Source organism: Diabrotica virgifera, chromosome 2 (assembly GCF_917563875.1).
Source record: "Diabrotica virgifera virgifera chromosome 2, PGI_DIABVI_V3a".
Taxonomy (NCBI): Eukaryota; Metazoa; Arthropoda; class Insecta; order Coleoptera; family Chrysomelidae; genus Diabrotica; species Diabrotica virgifera.
Window position 1 is genome coordinate 108,515,429 of NC_065444.1, and position 17,446 is coordinate 108,532,874.

The window sequence follows — 17,446 nt, forward strand, 5'->3', positions numbered from 1 at the left end:
GGTAACTTATTTTAAAGACAGTTTATTAAATGAGTTGAAGAGAGAAAAAACTGATTGAAATTATTGAAATAATTAATAAAATCATACCGGAAGTACGAAAAGTATCGTATATACCTTGCGACTGAAGTACATTTAATCCTTTTAATCCTACTACTTCAGTCCCGCGGTATATAATGTACTAATACATTTTGCTTATTATCTATATTATAAACTATTATTATAATGTAAGGAATTTAATGTCTTTTATTCGCATTTTGGATGCTTTCATAATAATCATTCTTAAATTACATCTATATTTTTATTTTATTACCTGAGTTAGTTGGTGAGGAAAATACCTACCGGATTAATAGGAACTCTTAAATTTGGTGAGGAAAATACCTGTCGGATTATATGTTTTTACTGGTTGGTGAGGAATTTACCTCCGCCCTTTATTTCTACATCCAGTAATGTTAGATTTGCTAAAAAAACAAGTTTTGATGTTACGAATATGATACCTATAATTTATTTTAGAAACTAGTGTTCAATATCTTATAAACGAGGATATAAAGGCAAAACGAAATAAACAAACTGAGTGTCCACATAATATGTTTTATGTAGAATTGGATAAAAGTGACAAAACAGAAGCAAAAAAACCTTTGGGACAACAAGGCGATGGGCCGGGTGAATTTATAATTCCACAAACAGTAAAAACTAAAGAAGAAATTAGAAGAATGCTGTCATCGATACCCGAAGAAAATACCGATGATGGTAGAGAGTAAGTACAAAAATACTGCCTTTAATTTATAAAAATATTTTTTGATCACATACCAAAAAATCATAATACGAGGCTTGTCCAACTGAAACATATTTTTGGTCCAAAAAAAATTATTGGCAAATATATGTATCTACAAAGAATTACCACTACAATTAAGCCACATATACCATCGTTTCACCAACCGATGTATACCCTGCTTAAATAATTCTTATGGGTGTTGCTCGAAGAAATTTTGTACAGCATTTTATACTTCTTAGTATGACTGAAATATTAACCGGTAACGCCTTTTTTAGTGGCATAAAGATGTGAAACTCACAAGGAGATAAAATCAGAACTATAGGGTGGATGCTTTAATATCTTTCGTTGTAGACTTTCTTCTACTACTTTGGCAATATGAGGACGAGCATTGTCATGCAGAAGAATGATACCACATGAGAGTCTCTTTGGACGTCCCATTGTTTGATGGAGCTTATTTAAACCTTCATTATACAGGTTAGGGAGCATCCATAAACTACGTCGTTGAAAAGGGGGAGGGGGTCTTTGCTTTGAAGGGTATACAACAGGGGGGAGGGGACCATGAGGGCACATCCGACGTCGTTTGATGTTCACGAATATAAAAAATTACCCTATCTTAGAACAAAAAAGGATTAGTAGGTATATTACTTTTATCGCATACTTTTCATTTCGTTTATATCACTCGCACAGCCTTAATAATATTGCTAGAAGTTTTGTACAGAATAACAAACAATAAAACATTGTTCTATGTATTTCAACAAACGCTTCTATACTCTATACAGAACAACGTCTGGAAGCAATAAATATTAAACTGTTCATTTATTTACTGATTACTCTGTGTGAAACAATTCTACAAGAATGAATAGAAATAAAATATTCTATTTTATTTAGTTAGTACATTGTTTTTATACTTATCTAATAAAAGAAATGGTATTGAAATCAAAACAAAATAAGTATCAAGATTTATATGATGCAGTTAAGAAAGCATAGGAACTCCGATAAAAGTATTGTCTTTTGTCCCAATAAAGCTAATTAGTTGTACAGTGAATTGAGAGAAAAAAGTAAATAAACTTTGATAGCTAACTTTAAAAATCCAGAAATATCATGGAATTTAAAAAAAAAAATCACTAAAAAGGGGGGTCGTCAGTTGCAATTGCGACGTCGGTATGGGGGGGGGGTCAACTGTAAACGACGCTTTAGGACGGAAGGGGGGAGGGTATTAGAAAGTCCGAAATTTTTACGACGTAGTTTATGGATGTTCCCTTAGCGTTGATGTACACTCTAGATTCTGTAAATATATGAGCAAAGATCCTTTATGGCTGTAAAAAAATGTTTTTTTGCCTCACACGTTGAGTATAGGTATTTGAACGGATGGTTAACAACCAACGCCAGTTTTATTATGTCACAATATTTAAAATGGAAGTCAAACACGAATGATAGGAACTGATTACTGTGATTCTTATAGACATAACTAACAATGCAGAATGCCAATGAGTCATTACAAATAATATGTCCACGGCTAACCTGACCACGATGTGTTTCAGTTGTTCTAAATTTCAATTTCGAATAGGTACAACTCTGCATTGCGAATTGAACAAGCATTCTTCTTTGTCTTTAGGTATAACATGTTGGTATCATATTTTAAATATTTTAATTTTTGTCCCTAATATTTTAGGTACAGAGAAATTTTACAGTGGAAGTTACAGATTCCAGATAACACAATACAAATTTTGGAACCTATACAGCAAGAAAAAACTCTGGAAGAGAAAGAAGGAATACTGAAGCTATTGACAATGAATAGGAAACTTGGAAAAGATGAAGATGAGAAGGAGTATACAATTAAGCCTGCAGGTATTCCACACTTAAATACTCTTTGAACTCATTTTCTATATAGATACAGATGTAATAATATATAATGTTATATACTTAGATATTATTAACAAATGTCTATCATTTTCTGTTTTCAGGAAATATTATAGAGGAAGGTGATGTCATCATGTATCCAAAAACCTGCCGTGAAAATCCTGTTTATTCCAAACCTCTAATTACTTACGCAGAAAAAGAAGTAAGACCAAGTGAAATAATAATACAAGATACTCATAAACAACTAACGATGTCCCAAAATTTTTCTGTTTTTCAACAAAATCAAAGTCAAGTTGTAGATGAATCAAATCGTGAGGTATGGATATTTAAAATTATTTAATAATTGATTAAAATGGGATTCATATCCAAAATAGACATTTAATAGGACAAAATTCTATGGAGACAATGACTATTTCTTGTGCAGTATACACAAAGTTGTTTAGTAGAGATATTTTTAGTGACTGTCTATTAGAAAACTTTCATAAATATAAGTATTCATGTATTCATTGCTTTCCTGAGAGTGAGTATTCCTGTAAATACCTCTATTTCGTTTTCGTTCGGCCAGTATATAAAATAATATCATAATATGTCACCTTCAATTTTCTTTGTTCTGAGAGAACTTAGAATTTTCTAAGAAAACAATAGTAGATAATAAAAGAGTCCAATGTGCCAAAGATTTCTACGAATGGAAGTTTAAATTTTGTGGAAATAATAATAAAACAATTAATTATAAAAAAATTTTTAACAGTTGTTATGCAATATTTTCAAATTAATTCAATGACCTTGAATTCTGGATGATAGAGCGATAATTAAGACCTTGGTTGGTATACGAGTTGTAATAGCTCTGGTTGCAGGAGACTGCTGTTATAATTTATTTTGTTTTCTTTAACAAATCCATAATTATAACTAATATGCTTTTAACCAATGATATGGTTTTGTATTTTTAATTTGACAATTATTATCAAATGCATTGTCCATTACAACTAAAAACGGTTTCGTCAAATTAGGTATCAATTGTGTTTAAATCTACATTTACAAATTTTACAAATCATTTCTTATTGAAAATTCAAAGTTATCGATTTTGGCCAAAATATAAAGCTAACGTCCAAAAAAAAATATTCGTCAGAATCGCCATGTACTATATGTTACGCTCAAACTCCGAATTCGGACAATGTCCGAAATTTTTACTCACTTCGCGATGTGGACAACGTTAATTACACACAAGACATTTTATTCGGACATTGGCCGAAGCGAAATACCCAGAACGCGTCGTGGGTAAACGAAAGTACTCAATTGCCGAAATAAACACGTTCACCGGAGATTGAGCAAAACTACAATACTCATAACTCATAACCCGACGTGAGTAATCTATTTTATCCACGTCGGGTTGTGGGTATTTCTAGTTTGCGCAAATGCCGAAATCCGGGCCGACTAGCTCCAAGAAATGTAATGGCTGCTATAATAAATAAGAACGATGATTCCTATACCCTTGCTACAAATCATAGAATTCTTGACAAACAGTTTTCTAGATACCAGTTCCAGGAAATTCCTAATAAGTTTATTAATAAAATCGATGTACCTACCTGACGAACCTCAATGTCCGTATAGAAGCAATGATTTCATTCGGATCCAAACAAGGTTTCATCAGATGTGGATGTAGAAGAACTGTTCGGGCAAATCTTGCAAATTAAATGTGTAAAATCAAATATAGAATGCAATTATAAATGACACCGTAGCACTCCTTGTGCTAACAAGTCAAGTAAATATTTTCTGAAAAGAACTCTAATAAAAATTTAAAGTGTATGAAAAACACAAACCTATAAAATACGTATATATAATTATGTATGAAAACGTTTAATAATTTTGTTTCTATTTTCGATAATAACATACTTGTACTTTACTGTTTAGTTTTTTTTAATAAAATAAATGGAATATCAAGGAAAAGGACCCCGCAGAAACCTTATGGGAAATGGCCCTCTGCCAAATGCTCTGAAATTTTGGATTATGGTAGTCCTTGACGTGTAGAACAAAAGACTCCATGGGCGCGTAGCTCCAAAAAATCATAGTTCTAAGATATAAGACTCTGAAGTTATAGGTACAGTGAGGACATTTGAGTTGGAATAAATTCATTTTCTGCAGAATGGGAGACTCTGGAGATAAATTACGAATCAGCTCGATTTTTATTTTTAAATTATAATTTTTTGGCATATATATCACACTAGTGACGTCATCCATCTGGGCGTGATGACGCAATCGATGATTGTTTTAAATAGGAATACGGGCCGTGTGATAGTTCATTTGAAAGGTAATTCAATTCTCTATTCACTAATATAAACATTAATATAATTATTTATACAGGGTGGCCAAATTTTTTTTTAATTAAATTAATTGAGACAAGAAGAAGAATGTATATAATTTATTTAATTTAAAATACATTTTACTGCTGTCAGAAAGCAGAAAAAAATGTTAATTTGTCAACCCCCTACCTTCCACTTCCCTCACCCCCTATTTTTAAATAAGGAATAGGGGTCGTGTGATAGCTCATTTGAAAGGTAATTCAATTCTCTATTCACTAATATATACATTAACATAATTATTTATACAGGGTGTCCAAAAATTCTTTTTAATTAAATTAATTGAGACAAAAAGAAGAATGTATATAATTAATTTAATTCGAAATACATTTTACTGCTCTCAGAAAACAGAAAAAATGTTAATTTGAAAAATAAACATTGCTTTTCGCCTAAATTAAATGTTCAAACTGCTAAGAGGCAGGTGGGTGGCAGCTTTAATATTGAGTTTAAGCGAAAAACAATATTTATTTATCAAATAAACATTTTTTTCTGTTTTATGACAGCAGTAAAATGTATTTCGAATTAAATAAATTATATACATTCTTCTTTTTGTCTCAATTAATTTAATTAAAAAAATTTTGGGCACCGTGTATAAATGATTATGTTAATGTTTATATTAGTAAATAGAGAATTAAATAACCTTTCAAATGAGCTATCACACGACCCCTACTCCTATTTAACAAAATCATTGATTGCGTCATCACGCCCAGATGGATTACGTCACTAGTATGATATATATGCCAAAAAATTATAATTTAAAAATAAAAATTGACCTGATTCGTAATTTATCTCCAGAGTCGCCCATTCTCGAGAAAATGAATTTATTTCAACTCAAACGTCCTCACTATACCTATAACTTCAGAGGCTTATATCTTAGAACTATGATTTTTTGGAGCTACGCGCCCATGGAGTCTTTTGTTCTACACATCAAGGACTACCAGAATCCAAAATTTCAGAGCATTTGACAGAGGGCCATTTCCCATAAGGTTTCTGCGTGGTCCTTTGATTTTATTTTACTTGTTATTATAGAATTAGTGTAGGGTATGGTTGTGTTTGGAGGCTTTTCGACGTTTGTGCAAATTACAAATACCCACAACCCGACGTGGGTAAAATAGATTACCCACGTCGGGTTATGGGTATTACGGTTTTGCTCAATCTCCGGCGAACATGTTTATTTCGGTAATTGAGTACTTTCGTTTACCCACAACGCGTTCTGGGTATTTCGCTTCAGGTCATAATTTAAATCACATATTCTGGGACCAAAAATAAATCGATTAAAACTAACTTACCTTAGTTCAAATGTGCACATTAACACATTCGCTACCAAGCGGCTCATATATGAGCCACACGGATTTTTCGCACAGACCAGCGTCACACATTTGAGCCGGAGATCCCACCGCTCGAAATGTCGAATAAAATAGTTACGTTCGGAGATAGCGTATTGCGTTTTAGACGTGGTTTATAGAAAAGTGCGGCGCATATATGAGTCAGATGGTCTGTGTGCAGCTCCTACCGTTTAGTAGAAATTTAGCGAGCACGTGTGCAACATTGTCTCTGAATTGTGCTGTGTTTTTTTGTTGTTTTTAGTCCATGTAAGTATGTTTGTTTTACCTAGTATTATGTATGGTATTTTGTATGATATTCCACTACAATACAACGATTATTACTACAAATAAAACAAAATGCTGTCGGTCTAAACTTGAAAAGTAAGGTTATGTTACGAAATATTTCTTATTTCAGGTGCATGGTCTATTTCAAAGAAAGAAAATCATAAAAGGCTGTGTTTACTAAAATAAAATACTACACCAGCTTATTATTTTATTGCCAATTCTAAATAGTAGTAATAAGCCTAAAAAAAGTCGTCATATATATGAACCGCATAGTCTCTAAATAAAGATTTTGTACATATGCTGTTGCGATTACTAGATTTCGTAGGTAAGAAGCTTCGTATTGTTATTTCATATTTACACGTAACATACGTTGTAAAACCCCTTTGAATGTTGCTAGAGAATAACTTTTTCAGGGTTTTGCTGTGATGTATAAAAGAACTATTCTAACAGAGAAGGAGCTTCAAGAAGAGGCGGCCCGAATTATGAACTCAGAAAATGATGACAGTCTTTCTGATATACTAGAACCTGATGAAATTCCTGAAATGTTTTTAGATTCCGGCAAGCCTTCATCAGAATCGGGTTCTAGTGTAGAACAAAATCCAGTTAGTGATTCGGAACATACCAGTGATGAAGCAGTTAGTGACCTTGATGAAAATGTTCCTGAAATGGACAGTGCACCAGTAAATAATCAAGATGACAGCGACTGGCTCGAAATCGACGATGAACCGGAGGTGTTTGATTTTTCAGAAATTGAACGTTTGAAAATAGATATATCAAAAGAATGTACTCCCAAAGATATATTTGAACTATTGTTTGATGACGACTTGTTTCAAAAAATTTGCGAGTGGATTAATTTACGTGCACTGTCAGTTATTGGCAATGTAATACCGAAGCATTCTACAATGAATAAATGGAAACCAACTACTCCCCATGAATTCCGCCGTTTTCTCGCATTATGCATGCTAATGGGAAACATAAAAATGACAAACATTAAGTGCTACTGGAGTACGAATCCACTATATTCCCACCCAATATTTGGAAATATCATGTCGAGGAATAGATTCGAACAGATTCTACGGTGTTTGTGTTTTACCAAGAAAGATGATACAAAAACTTCCCGTTTGCACAAAATTGAAAAAGTTGCAGGCCATGTTTTTGAAAACATGCGTAAAGTTTTATATAGTGGGAAGAGATCTCTCCTTAGACGAAGCCTTGCTGCTTCGGCGTGGACGATTAATATTTCGCCAATATATTCCCAATAAGAGTGCGAAATACGGAATAAAGCTGTATGAACTTTGCACCCCAGAGGGCTTTGTTTTGGAGTGTCTAGTCTATACCGGAAAGGACACAGTGAACAATGAGATTGACCATGCACAAGCTGTAGTTACAAAACTTGCAGAGCGATATTTTGGAAAAGGTCACACATTGTACTTAGATAATTATTACAATAGTGTAAAACTTGCAGAATTCCTTTATAAAAACAAGACTCATGTGGTAGGAACATTGAGAAACAACTGGAAAGGAAACCCAACAGTAGTAATTGACTACAAATTACGCAAAGGAGAGAGCACTTTCAGAAAAAAGAAAAATTTGATGGTTTTGAAGTGGAAGGACAAGCGCGATGTGCTTATGATATCAACATTGCATGGACCTGGATCTCAAAAAACAACTAATAAGCGAGGAGTAGAACAAGAAAAACCCAGTGTAGTAGTCGACTATAACAAACGTATGTCCGGTGTTGATAGAAGCGACCAAATGCTCTCATATTATACGACACCCAGAAAAACTATTAGATGGTACCTAAAATTATTTTTTCATTTTGTCGATGTATGCTTATGGAATGGTACCTATTTGCATAATGTTGCTAAGGAAAAAAAAATTACGTACTTAGAATTCAGGGAGCAGCTGATACTTGACTATCTTCAAATTCCACTTTCATCAAGGAAAAGTCAGGTAAAACCTTCATCTCATTATCCCAAAAAAGCAGAAAAACGAAGAAGGTGTCGGATTTGTTCCTCAAAAAAGAAAAGGACCCTGACATTCTTTGTTTGCGAGAAATGTAAAGACAAATCTGGACAATTGATTGGGTTGTGCGTAGATCCATGTTTTCAAGAGTATCACGAAGGCAACCAGTAAATGCTTTTTTTTTACCACACACATCAGATTTGGTTTTTTTAGTTTCTTGTTTTTTTGTTTTTTTTTTACCAGAATACCTTATTTTATTTCTGTTGTGACATAAATATAATTAAATTTATTTAAAGTTGTAAGTTTTTTATGTCTCATATATGAGACATATGGTCTATAATACTACCGGTTATGCTATAGACCAGCGTCTCATATATGAGCCGCATCAAAAAATCCCACAGGAATTGCATATTTTTATCTCATATTAGGTAAGTTACAATCAGAAAAGGTTTTTCTTAGTGAATTTGTCATAATTTATGTTAGGTCAGCAGGACGAAACCTAAATACACCCCTGGTAGCGAACGTGTTAAAAAAGTTAAATCTCTTTGAAGTTACAAAATGAACTATTTTTTTCAATGCCTATATCGAAAACTATTAGAGATTTTTTATTGTAAATGGACATGTGGCATTCTTATGGAAGGAACATCTTAAAAAAGTAACAGTGAAATTTGAACACACCATAAAAATTTTATGGGGTTTTGTTCCTTCCCACATAACAATTTCAACATACTTTTCAGAAAAAGTATATACTGAGAATATGCGTAATTACCATTGCGAATGTGCAGAGAAGATACTAAGTATATACTACATTACAGTACTTAAACGTTCTATGTATATACTTATAATGTACTACTGCACTTCTTTTTAGTATATACCAAGAACATACTTTTTAGAAGGTTCTAAGGAGGTGCTATAAAACTTCTATTTATATACTTAGAATGTACTATCGCACATATTTTTAGTATATGGGAAGAATATTCCAAGGAAGTGCTATATACCTTCTAGTTATATACTTAGAATGTACTATCGCACATATTTTTAGTATATGGGAAGAATATTCCAAGGATGTGCTATATATTTCTCAGAAGTACGTTTTCAACAGCACCAAATCTCATCCTAGGTTCTACTAATATATTATATTTACATATTATAATTGCATATGAGAATGTAGTTATTACATTCTACAATATTACGTAAAAAGTAAGTATAAAATATAAAATATAGGTACCTATGTATAATAAATATTATATGGATAAGTAGGTATATATAAAATATAAGTAATATATTTAGTTATTATGTGCACATCAAAATAAAAATGCTGCTTATATATTATATAATAGCCAAATATATATATTATGTATGTAAATTACTAAAATTTATAGGTATATATATATACATACTTTTACTTACTAGGTATTTAGGAAATATTGAACTACCAATATGAATATTATCTTCAAGCTGCCGGCAAACAAAATAAAAAAGTTATTTATGTATGTTCTTAAAAATGTTTTAATCCTTGTAGCTAGAAATACTTCGTCTTCGCTTCGTCCTAACAGCGTAGACACAAATGCCTAACTAACTGTACTGGAAACTATTTTCATATTTTGCCCTTGTTATTTGTTACCTACCCCCTTCCGCTGTGCAGGTATAATATGCAATGCAAAATGCAAAGGGTCAGAATGACAATGAATGGCCGTTTCCGGATTCCCGTTTTACGTTGTTTGGTTGTGGACGTGGACCTTTACCTGAATGTAATGTAGTTAAAAATAAAATTATACCTAAAAATACTCATGGTATATTATATTCATTTCAGTTGAAAACGAAACGAGAATTTCTCATTTTTCTTCAATAGAATTAAGTTTTAAACTTTTTTACCATACAATTAAAACGGTTAAAAAAATGAATTAGATAGTTCAGTAGTACCTACCAAAATACCTAAACTTTATTAATATTCTTAACGAAGTTGATAACATATAGGCTAACATTATTCTTCTTCCTATAGGTACATACAGTATATTCTTTTTAAGATATTTTAAAAGTATATACAAGAATGTGTTAAGCATATACTTTTGCATATACTTACGCATATACTAAGAATATTCGATTAAGGTATATTCTAAGAATAAACTTTTACGAACATTCCGAGATACTACGTACACAAATATGCTCAGTATATTCGGTGCAAGAATATTCTTTGAAGCACATGCAAATAACATGAAATTTAGAATGTTTTTTTATGGTACATGCTATGCTTGTACTACGCATATACTAAAAAGGATATACTTCGACGAATGTTGGTAGGATATGCTTAGAACATGATACGAACATCATTGTTATGTGCGTTTAACCGTAAATGTTTGTGTACTTTCCAATTAAACTATTATTGTGGTACGCGGTACCATTAGTTAAACACAGTGTTTTTAAAACTTTTTTGCTCATTTATTATTATTATTATATTTTTACATTCATGTATTTTTTCGATAAGCCACCTTTTATCGAGATGTGGCTTCCTTTTTAATATGTATTAAAATATACCTAAAAATGTAAATTATAAATAAATCAGATTATTAACATGTCTCTATAATCGTACTTAACCATCATAATATACAAATATATAGTATTCGAGAAATACTCAAAATATCTCGATAAACACTGGCGCATCGAAAATGTACTAAGATGCAAAAAAGTTTTAAAAACATCGTGTTTAACTAATGGTACCATAATATTATAATTTAATTGGAACGTACACAAAAGTTTGGGAGGGGGGGTTAAGGGAACAAAACCCCCATATAATTTTTATGGGGTGCACAAAAAGTTTCACTATATTTTTTTTTAAATATTCCTGCCATAGGAATTTTACATGTTCATTTTCAATAAAAAATCTAATAGTTTTCGATATATTGGAAACAAATGATTTTCATTTTCTAACTTCAAAGGGCTGTTACGTTTTTATGTGCACATTTGCACTAAGGTAAGTTAGGTACAATCAAACTATTTTTGGTCCCAGAATATGTGACTTAATTTATGACCTGCCCTTTTGTTCACCCTGTATAAATTGTTCTTTATTTTTAATTTACAGACAAAACAAGAGCCATCAACGTCCCAGAATGCTTTGGTAGCTTCCAAAAATATTTCCGAGATTCGCCTTCAAATGTCAGAGTTTAACAAAACATTCGATGAATTTAAACAAAAGTACGCGGAACCACGAGAGAAAATTTTGAAAGACTACAACGAGGCTGTTCAGAGGGAATTAATCATTGTTGACAAATTAATGAAGGCACAGGAATCATTATTTCAAAAGAAAAAGGAAAGGAAATATATACCACGAAGACCCATTCGGGAAGATCTTAAACTCAAAGATTTTAAAAAACATTATATGGAGATGGGTTTAGAATTTGATGACGAAGAAAGTTCTTCCAACGACGAAAAAGCTACAAACAAAATCGATCTTAAAGAAAATAATGGTATTGATGAAATAGAATACACAAAAGTTAACGAAGACTCATATATGCATAATCAATTCAACGCTGATTATGAAGATTGTCAAGATAGAATTAAAAATATAAAGGATTGTTTCAAGAGTATAGCTGAGCAAGTTGACAAAGAAAATAACGAGGAACACCCATCAGGCTTCGATTTCCAAAGATTCATGGAAAGGGTTATTTCTGAAGAGGTTTGTACACGTTTATGAATTTTATTATGTATCCTGGAACATACTTCTAGTCATAAGTTTCTCTCTTAGTATTCTCTGACATAAATCTGTCAGAATTATCCTGCCTTGGTATGATAAAAAGCCCACTGCTCTACGGATCTAAAACGTGACGTCTTAAAGAATATCAAATAAGGAAAATAGAAGCCACAGAAATGGATGCATTAAGAAGAGCAGTTAGAAAAACGAAACTTAATAGTATTCGAAACAACACAATAAAGGAAGAAATGAGTCTAAAAGAAACTGTGACTGACTGCATAGAGAGAAAACAGCTTACATGGTAACGGGAATGTTCAAAGAATGACAGAAGAAAAGGTACCAAGGAAAGTAGCAAAATGGATACCACCGGAACACAGAAAACGAGGAAGACCAAACAAATCGTGGATGGAATGAGTTAGAAGATCAATTGAGCGAACGAGGATTGAGAGAAGAAGATTGCAATGATAAGACGTTCTAACTCTTCTTTTTAACCTTCTACCGTCAATTTTTGGATATAGGCCCCTTCCAACTCCTTCCATCTTTCTCTATCCTAAGTAACATACTTCAAAATTTGTTCTGGTTATTTTTTGATGGCATCCAGAAATTCAGTAAGAATCTCATTTGGGCAACTTTTCTTCTTTTTTATTTTGTGATGAATTCATAATTCTAATCCAAATTCTTCCTTATGCATGCTATCCTTAACTACTATTTCTGGTGCATACCTACAATTTCACTTAGTTTTGTGTCCTTTCATAAAATTTATATAAATTGCTCAAGGTTTTCAATTAAAACAATTTAGTCATTTTCTTTTTGGTTTTAGGTATACTATTGTGACAACATATGTCTTAATTTGAGATGAAATATATCGGGTACCTCAGCGCTCTTCCCTGCTTCCTACTTATTTTAGTGTGATGTTTCTACTACCACCCTTCTTACATTTAGTGATGACGTTTCAGTTAATCTGCTTAGAGATAGGATTGGGCTAGGTTTTAAACACCTAGCAATAATTTTCACGCTCTCATTGTAAGCAACATCATAATGCTTGGTTTGGCACACATGACAAAAGCTCCCACCTGGATCAAATCTTCAAAGAAATAGAACATAATAACAAAATGCAAACGAAAGATACGTTGAGAAAAATAAATTAGATAACCCGTATTTGCGACAAATCACAAAGCTATCAAATAGGAAAACGGAACTGATGCAGGAAAGCTTTCTGGAGATGAGTGGTTAAACCATCTCAGGTCTTTGAGCCACAAGTTCTGACGTCTTCCTACTGATCTTTTGTACCGTACTTTACCTTCCAATATGATTGGAGTAATTTATATCTTTTACCTCTCGTTACATGACCCAAGTATTGTATTTTCCTCTCTGCGATTATGCTTAGAAATTCTTATTGTTTATTTATTCTGAGAACTACCTCATCATTGGTAACTTTTTATATAGCCATGAAATTCTCAGCATCTATCTGTATATATCGGTGGCTGATTTACAGGGAGAGAAAATGGGGAAATTTCCCCCCTAACCAGATCCAAACTTAAAACAAAATTGTTGAAATATAAAAATATATTTGCTGACATGAAACTTAAACTACAGACAGACAAATTCAACCCAATAAACAAGCTATACATTGATTTCACGTTAAGGGCATAGGCGCAAGATTTCGCGCCAAAGTGTTTTAAGTCCATTCATTTTTTTCGAATCCTGGGAAAACTAATAAGTATTTTTGAAAATTTTAAACGCAGAATGAAAGATTGCTTTATTATCGAGGGCTGAAAGTCGCTGAAAAGTTCTATAATATTTATTTTAATCAAATACAGGGGCGAGAAAAAAGGAAAAAATGTAGTGTAATTTTTAATTTCAAATATCTCATTAAAAACACACTTTTTTGTTATTCTAAAGGACTTTCTGTCCTTGGTATTAATGTACTCTTTCGTTCTGCATTTAAATTTTTCAAAAATACTTATTAGTTATTTTAGGATTCGAAAAAGATGAATGCATTTAAGAAACGTTAGGTTTATGCAGATCAGTGTTGCCAAAACTCTCAGGCACGTGCTGCTGCGAGACTGTCCATATACGATTTATTCTAATCAGACGGCGTGGCATCGGCGCGCTTCTATCTTCCATAAGAAATACGTAGCCCTATCTCTGCAACGTTCTGTTCTTAAAGTGAGACGGTTAGGAAAATTAAGGGAACTTAATGCTTATAAATTATTATTTATGGCTTTTATGTAGTTTGGGTGTATCTTTTTTTCCTTTCAAGGCAAAGGTCTAGATCAGCCACTGGTATACAGTGATGAGCGCGCTAATGACCGGCAAAATAGCTCAAAAGATGGAAAACATAATACATTGCGAAACAAAAAGAGATGAAACTAGTGGAGGTGGAAATTATCGTTATAAACGTATTAATTAACATTACATTACATAATTTCCCACCTTTAGCCGTCTGTGACAGGAGTATTTTATAAAATTCTACTGTCACAGTGACAGTTGTCATATTCCTCTGATGCGTCTAAAGGTGGGAAACTTTGTAATGTAATGTTAATTAATACATTTATAACGATAATTTCCACCTCCACTAGTTTCATCTCTTTCTGTTTCGCAATGTATTATGTTTTCCATCTTTGGAGCTATTTTGCCGGTTATTAGCGCGTTTATTACTGTATATACATCTCTGTATATATACATCATCTGTATTGTTGAGAATTATTGTAACTGGTTTCTAATTTTTATCAATTTCATAGATGATTATCAATCTTATAGGAGAGGTATTCGACAGGATGATACTATGTCGTTTAAGTTGTTCATTACTGTACTTGAACATTATTTGAAGTCACTGGAATGGGAAAATAAAGGAATAAATATTGATGGAGAGATGCTTAGTCATCTAAGATTGGTAGATGATATTGTTCTGATTTCAGATGACCTAAAAACTGCCAATGATATGTTGAATGAACTTAGCGATGCAGCACATAAAGTAGGTCAGAATGATGGCTAATTTAGTTCCGAGCCATCCTTTAAAGATAGAAGACATCGAAATTAAGTTGTTGGCAGCTACATATACCTTGGAAATATGGTAAAACTTAGCAGATACAATCATACTGCTGAGCTGCTAAGAAGAATAACTCTGGGATGGGCAGCATATGGAAGACTGCGTTATATTTTTAAAGGTGATATTATACCTATCAGCTTAAGAAGATCCTTACATATGGCGCAGAGATACTTACTCTAACAAGGACATCTGCACGAAAACTAAAAGTGACGCAACTAGAATGGAAAGATCATTGTTGGACATAACGTTGAAGGATAGGGTAAGAAACGAAGAAATTCGTAGAAGTGGTGTAAAATACATTATAAAACACATTGCCAAAATTAAATGAAAGTGAGAGTGGATAAACGAAACCCGGGAAGACCACCCACAAGATGGACTGACAACATAAAGAGGATTTGTACCAACTGAATTGCAGCAGCGCAAAATAGATCTGAATGGAAGTTTTTCGAGGAGGCCTATGTTCAGCAGTGGACGACTATGGGCTGATGATGATGATAAGTCTATTATAATATTAGTATTCTACAATTATTTATTTTGGGTTATAAAATTGTAGAATTACGTGTACCGGGTGTCCCAATAAGAATGGCTCTCGGCCATATCTCAGGAACCGTTGATAGTACAGCTTTGAGAAAAAATATTTATAACAAAAGTTGCCTCGGAAAGAGCCTGGAAATTATTTTCCTAATTGTATATCCACCGCTAGAGAGCGTAATTAAATATCAAAAATTAAAAAATCAAAATTTTACAAAATTTACCTACTGAAAGTGCACTGGAAATCCAATTATCGTATTTTTTAAGTTTAAGTCTACCTTTGCAAAGAGGTGGGGGTGAGTGGGAACCTTCTTATGAAAAAATGGCTGTAAGTCCGGTTCTGCTAAATCGAATTTTGTATACTTGGTCTTGTTGAAAACAGCTCTTTTTCGTCAATGTAAGAGTCTTATTTTCGAAATAGCCTAATAGGTAATATGCCAGCTAGTAGGCGTTATTTAATTATTTTCGGAAATCTAGTTTTCTTTGGAGAATATTAAATACAAGTATGCATTATTTTATTCCTATATTACAAAATAAGACCAAATTAACAACATAATACCGAAAACTGCATGTCGATACCTTTTTTCTATCTCGAGATATCTTAAGAAATGTGTAAATTTTAAACAACTGTTAATGCCACCGGTAAACTGAGTTAAGGAAAAGTAGTGTGCTATGGAAAAACAAAAAAACATTTTCCAGATGTGAACGTATATAATTAATTCACCCCCTCCGTGGCTCAGTGGTAAGAGCGCCTGCCTTTGGATCGAAAAAATCCGAAAGGTTGTGGGTTCGAATCTCACCAGGGTCAGAAATTTTTCATTTATTATAAATTAATAAATGAATATAGTTTCTGTCCTTGTGGGATCGGTACTCACCGGAGGGACCGCAGACGTTCGGATACAATTAGCGTCTCTTTGCAAAGACAACGACGTCGACTTTGCAAAGTAACAAGACACTTACTCAACACACACACTACACATTACTCCCCTGACTTAGTGATAAGTTATACAATTACGTGGCTAAAGGTTCTAGTTCTAAACCAAGGCCAAAATCAGAGAAAAAAAATAATTAATTAAAACAACAATAAGACAAACACTGTAAAATATAACAAAGAAATAAAAGCAACTACTTACTTAGTGACGACCTAAATGTTCAAATTGTTGCCCATCATTTTCGATGCAAGCATTTACTCTTTCAAGAGTAGATTGAACAGCAGTATTAATTTCTGCTTTCGCAATGCTTTGAATGGCGTTTCGTATTCTCTAGATTCTAGACCGTGTTTTCTCGAGTAGTGGGCCTAGTGGCAAAAACAAGGTCTTTAATCCGTCCCCATAAATAAAAGTCTAAAACAGTTAAATCTCTTGCTATTCAATCTACTCTTGAAAGAGTAAATGATGGGTAACAATTTGAACATTTACGCAGTCACTAAGACTAAGTAAGTAGTTGCTTTTATTTCTTTGTTATATTTTATAGTGTTATTTGTCTTATTGTTGTTTTAATTAACTATATACGTTTACATCTGGAAAATGTTTATTTGTTTTTTCCATAGCACACTACTTTTCCTTAATCTCGTTTACCGGTGACAGTAACAGTTATGTTTAAAATTTACACATT

At 32.7% G+C, this 17,446-nt stretch overlaps 1 protein-coding gene across 2 annotated transcripts in view; it reads left to right on the forward strand.

Annotated features, from left to right (window-relative positions):
• Positions 1-17,446, forward strand: part of LOC114324515 (dynein axonemal assembly factor 1 homolog) — a 67,770-nt gene that overhangs the window by 49,191 nt on the left and 1,133 nt on the right. The window contains exons 10-13 of one of the 2 annotated variants that reach the window (XM_050642749.1): positions 511-754; positions 2,445-2,620; positions 2,737-2,948; positions 11,641-12,234. In XM_050642749.1, the coding sequence (XP_050498706.1) occupies positions 511-754; positions 2,445-2,620; positions 2,737-2,948; positions 11,641-12,234 (1,226 nt within the window). The remainder of the gene's footprint in view (positions 1-510; positions 755-2,444; positions 2,621-2,736; positions 2,949-11,640; positions 12,235-17,446) is intronic. The other variant, XM_050642750.1, reaches the window with a different exon arrangement.